At 34.9% G+C, this 5943-nt stretch overlaps 1 protein-coding gene across 1 annotated transcript; it reads left to right on the top strand.

The window, feature by feature from the left end:
- The first annotated feature begins 4447 nt into the window (after positions 1-4447).
- Positions 4448-5703, top strand: LOC149231153 (transcription factor IBH1-like). Its single transcript, XM_089376208.1, has one exon. It carries the CDS (start codon positions 4701-4703, stop codon positions 5286-5288), a length of 588 nt encoding a protein of 195 aa, XP_089232334.1. The 5' UTR covers positions 4448-4700; the 3' UTR covers positions 5289-5703.
- Positions 5704-5943: the final 240 nt, after the last annotated feature.

The following is a 5943-nucleotide window of genomic DNA, read 5'->3' as shown; positions in this document are numbered from 1 at the left end:
TCCATCCTCTGCACAGAACTTGCTAAAACCTTCAAAATCCGTCAGAGACATGAAAACAATGTTTATAAATCAAAATCAACCTTAGGACTCTGCTTGAGCATCATCAACTAGGATTGAAATTCTGTGAAACACTTGACATCAATGCAACCTACAGGCCTAGGATATAGGACAAAGTAGAAATAACTGAAAGAAATTATGAAACATAACCAAAAGGATCACCTCCTTCTCCATTAAACTATTATATCATCAATTAGGTCTTGCACCCATCCATTTAACAATTACAAGTAACTACATGAAATAAGATGACATGAACCAACCATATAACCAACATAAAACCATATAAATATCAGATATATCACAACCATTAAATCCACATATAAACCAGTGCAAAAGTAACAAAAATTAGCTTTTATTAATCATAGGCAAATCCGACCAGGTTTGGGACTTCCACGTACCACTCAAACATAGAGATGGCTGAACCAAATTTCTCTTTCATCCAGTCACCCCCGTGCCATATTCCAAGCATGAATGTGGGATCTCATATAACAACCAATCAAAGAACAACCAAGCAAATCGGGACGTTAAACCACCTCCATCCTCACCAAATGGTGATTGCACTGAAACTGGTGTACTGATCACAACCAAATTGAACTTGGAATTCCATTCGGGATCCATCACTATCCTTGAGGAATTTTTTGTCTCGTTGTCTCTCAGGCTTTACTGCAATCCAATCTTAGATCACTAGTCCCTAAACAGAGACTAGTCTCTCAGGCTTTACCGCAATCCAAACCTGGATCACTAGGCCCTCAACTGAGATTTCTCCCTCTAGATTTATCGTGTATGCCACCAAAACTGGTCAAGGGATTCCTAGGCCTTTGGGAATGAACCTTGAGACCACCTTCGTCCTAGATTCTGAAATCCGTCAAGAAAACTAAAGCTCAAAATCAAGATAAACATCCCAACGTACCATGGCATCTAGAAAAAGGCAAGGCTAGGCTGAAAACCATTGTCATAACCAAACACCAACATGCAAAGCCATGCACATCCAAACCAACTAGGAAATCACACATGCAAAATGTTACCTGCAACTATTTTTATTGAAGCTACTTGATCTTGCTCTTCTTCCTTGATCCTTGTTTTCCTTTCCCTTCGCTGGCTTTTCCTTCCTTGATCCAAAGCTAGAGTGCTCCAAGAAAACTCTAAGTGACCAAGAGTGAGTGAGAGAGAGAGAACAATGAGAGAGCTCCAAACATGAATTGAAAAAAGGTTAGCGAAAGTTTTCTCACTGATCCTCAGAAGCCTTTTTTATGAATGAGGCCTCTAATTTCTTCATTTTTCATTATTTTCCTTCAATTTCCTCCGCACATGCAACTTATGACCTTTCACGTTACTTTTCTCTTATTTTCTTTATTTTCATAAATACATGTGCCCAACATACCTTTTTTCCTTTTAATGCCTTTACCTTAGCCTTTTTCAATTTTCCTTAGCCAAAATGCACAAGGATATCTTTTCCCAACATTCAACTTGGAATAAGTGTCCCTTAACCATGGTTTTATTTTGCCTTTATTAACTTTTATTACAGGGACTTTTCACGAGGGCTGTTACATGTAGCTAGCCACTTTTCAATGAATATTGGGCGCTGATGTGGCATTCTCTGAAATCATGTTGGACAATTTTGCCTTTATTAACTTTTATTACAGGGACTTTTCACGAGGGCTGTTACATGTAGCTAGCCACTTTTCAATGAATATTGGGTGCTGATGTGGCATTCTCTGAAATCATGTTGGACAAAATACAAAGTTCAACTTTTAGTGGCATAAATTTTGCATACAGACTCTGATTATAGTGGTTCTTATCTTGTTGGAAAGGTATTTGTGTGGAGAATAGAACTTGAGGTTGCGATACTTAAGAATAAAATATTTTTCTCCAAGGCATCCCATTTGATGCCTTGGTTTTAAATCCCAATTTGACAAATTATGACTTTCCAATAAAAATGGTTTCATGAGTTGATTCCTCCACAAATTCCACTTTGAGAGAATCAAGATGGATGGAAAATAATATAATGACCTAATCTAAATCAACAAAGATAATTATTTATTTTTATTGACTAAAGATCATAATTCATACTCCTCAAAATAAGGGATTGTGACCATCTTTGATTACTACAAAATGATACTATAGGATGATTTTAGCCCCCCCTTCCTTTTGTCCTTTCCAAGATGGGAATATACTAAAATTCTTACTTTGAAGCAATTATCAAAATCCCCTTTACATTTATATTTCACCTTTTTAAAATATATTTTTATTTTTTTCATCTTTTTATTATAAGAAAAAAAAATCTACTTCCTTTCTCTACTTTTTGTTTTTCTTTTGAATCTATTCCTCCACTTTTCTTTACACATTACTTTTATTTTTATAAATTATTTTTTAACTTTAAACCAAAGTAATTATTAATTTAAAAGATAGCTTCAAATTCTCAATCACATTTACTTTTACCATCACACATCTAACCAATCTTTTAAAATAAATATTCATTAGATACTTTTAGATGAAGGATATGTCAAACCTAATAATGCTCTTTCTTAATTCCCTAAAAAAAAAAAAAATTCATAAAATTTGAAATTCACCCAAATTTCAAATATCTTATAATGGGGCATGCCTCTTTAACCAATTATGCCTGGATGGCTAGGGTTTGAGAAAATGGAAATTATTCTCAACAAATAGCGAATAGCTTCCTTCCAAAAAGTTTTTTCCATTGTAAAATTTATTCTCTTTTAACAAGAAAATCTTAAGTGTTGTCCCATCATTATTTCGTTGCCTATACAACTTTTTCCATATAATTGGAATAATCTTACTCTCCTACTATTTCGTTGCCTATACAACTTTTTCCATATAATTGGAATAATCTTACTCTCCTATGATAAAAAGGACTTAAAACTTGCTCTAATACCATAATAATTTATTTTTTACAAAAATGCATATTTATACATTTAGTTTATTTTACCAGAATTTAAAGATAATTATGAAAAAAGGTAAAGAGAATATCTAAAATATAACTGTTTTCACAAGATAAACTTTAATAACCAAAGTCTTGTAACACTCTTTAAATAACATATGTGAATTTTCTCTAAAACTATGCATATGAAAGTAATAATTATGATGAGTTTTGATAAAAGATATTAAGAACTTGTTAAGGAATTCCTTTTCAATTAAACAACTTTTATTTAGTAAAAATTCACTATCATACTGAATTCAAAATCAAATTTGATAAGTATAATTGAATGCTATAAAGGTCGTGTATTTGTTGCATAGATACTATTGTCCTAGTGTGTAACTTTCTCTATCAAATATTCATAATGGTAAGCAACAAATAAGGATCTCATCATTATTATATAGATTATATATCTTAAGTAATAATTGAAGTAATGGTTGAGAGTATGTGTTTTTTTAAACTATAGATTTAACATAATTTGAGTAAGCTTAATAAACTGTAAATTAAAAATTGTCAAAAAAAAACGTCCCACAAACAAAAAAATCTTAAAAATAACTTTAAAATTAAATAATAATAAACAAAAATCTCATAATTAATAATAATTATTAATAAAAATAAACAAATAATTAATAATAATAAACAAAAATATCCCGTTGTTTCTTATATTCGATATAAATTGTAAATTAAAAATGGTCACTTTCTGTGATTTATAACCAATGCAAGTGTGACAAAATGCTCCACGCATGCTGCATCTCAATAATTATGAACTCGGTTACCACCTTCAGCCATATGTAGTACGAATTATCATTTAGGGTTTGAAATTTTGGAATCCAAATAACACTGAGGCACATGGTATTTGGTGAGTTACAAGTACACATCCTTCAACATCCTACTGCTTTGTTGTTTTGCGCAACGACAAATGACATTGCAAGATTTGCAATACAATATAAATATTCAATGTCTTGTCCTTTATTTTTTAATGATACCTGCACGATACCTGCACATGCATGCAGGCTGTAATCTGGTTGGCGTAGTGGGTGACATGTTTCCCATTAACTTTGAGGGCGGATGCACATGTCTGCGCTACGGAAAATAAATTTATTTAACTAGATGAAATACCTTGAAAATGGTGAGCTACCGTGTATTGTGATGAACTCTCGATAATTTGATTTATATTTTCTATAAGCTTAATAACAAGGTGCTAAACATTAAAATTAAATAAATAATAAGTCCATGATCATATATAGTCGCCTAATCATTGTCTTTATTTGAATTTAGTGCAGTAGTTTTGATTAATTAGTCTCTACCTAATCCTATATTAAAGATAGAATGCTAAACATTAGAATTAAATTTAATAACTGACTATTATATATAGAAGGGCCCAATCTATATATAAAATATGAAGTGCGCGTTAATAGATAACGTCTCGATTGGTGGGTGTTCAAAATTTTCGGAATTATTGGTCGAGGTTCATAAACTTTCGGATTTGTACAAATGATTACGGCGCCGGTCTCTGGAATTAAAAATGCTTTTAAATTTTGTCACTGAGATTGACAAGCTATAATTATTTCTTCAAGATCTTGGACAACCAAAAAAGATACATGCGTATCTCTCTCTCCCTGTCTCTGCGCAGGAACATCAGAATATACAGAGACCTTTTGTTTTGCGTAGTTGTTGATATTTTGTAATCTGTTGCGCCGCTTAATATATGGAACAGTCGTCTGGATGTGGGCAGGGGCCGGCATGGAAGACCGGTTTCCAACAGAAATATTTGAGCCGCCTGGTGGCCATCCTGCGCCGTGCGAGAATTCAACCCGCCACCAGCGTCTCGACTCGAAGCCGAACCGTGAAATTTGCGGCGGATCTGTCACTGGCCATGACGTCAAGGGGTCGAACCGCGTGGAGCCGGGCCATCGTCGGAAAATATCTTCTGAGGAAATCCCGCTGCCTACTGCGAGGAGTTAAATCCAGAGGAAATTTCGGTTCAGTAAGTAGATCGGTGCATGCCAGAAGCAGGCTCGGCAAAAAGATCGCTGTTTCTAAGAAATTCGGCAGGCGATTGCTCAGAACTGCGTCCAGGACGGGGCATCATTGCAAGGAAGAAGCAGGACACACCGTCGCTTCTCGTGTGCAAACCCTGAGAATGCTTGTCCCTGGAAGCCAGGGACTGGACACTGTCACATTCCTTAAGGATGCCGCGGGTTACATCGCAGCGCTTAAGATGCAAGTTCAGGCCATGCAGGCACTGGCAGACTGCTACTCAAATTCCAGTGCTCATTTTGCTCCGCAGGTCTAGGTATAAGGTCGCAAGTTCGAATCTTATAATGTGTATATTTAGCACGAAGAAACAGAAAATCTTGCTCGGCGGTCTATGTATAAGGTCGCAAGGTCGAATCTTAGAATGTGTATATTTAGCACGAAGCAACAGAAAATCTTGCTCGGCCGGTCTAGGTATTAGGTCGCAAGGTCGAATCTTATGATGTGTCGAAGAAACAGAAAATCTTGCATCTTGTTCGGAGGGTGTCTTCTAATGATATCTTTTACACAATCCTGTGGTCTCGGATACAGAATTTGATTATGTAAATCTTCTGTATCCCTCGTCCTCTGCACCGTTCATCCATGGTAGCTCGTATATTCATCCAATATGATATGACTGAATGTATCTTCAGGCTAGAAAGTGTGAGTAAAATCTTGATTTCTGCTTTGGCTTCTGTATACTAGCAACTGTGGTGAATATGAATAGTGGCATTTGAATTATCTTTTAGTTTACTGTTGACATGTATGGCTATAGGCAATAAAAGATAAATGTCTAGGCATAGGCTTTTACTGATGTACATCAGCGATTAATTATTATGGGAATTTTGTAGCAGATGGTTTTAAAGTGAGTGTTGCGTCTCGTTTACAGAAATTTGTAGCAGATGGTTTTAAATTCAGTGCTGCCTCTTTTATAC

This window comes from Pinus tabuliformis, chromosome J (assembly GCF_031772625.1).
Source record: "Pinus tabuliformis cultivar Carrire ecotype Pingquan chromosome J, CPIR1, whole genome shotgun sequence".
In the NCBI taxonomy this organism is placed as follows: Eukaryota; Viridiplantae; Streptophyta; class Pinopsida; order Pinales; family Pinaceae; genus Pinus; species Pinus tabuliformis.
The sequence above is the reverse complement of the archived record's forward strand: the minus strand, read 5'-3'. Positions and strand labels throughout refer to the sequence as shown.

Bases quoted from the DNA above. Each gene is read 5' to 3' on its own strand.
- LOC149231153 (XM_089376208.1), top strand. From the start codon at position 4,701: ATGGAACAGTCGTCTGGATGTGGGCAGGGGCCGGCATGGAAGACCGGT.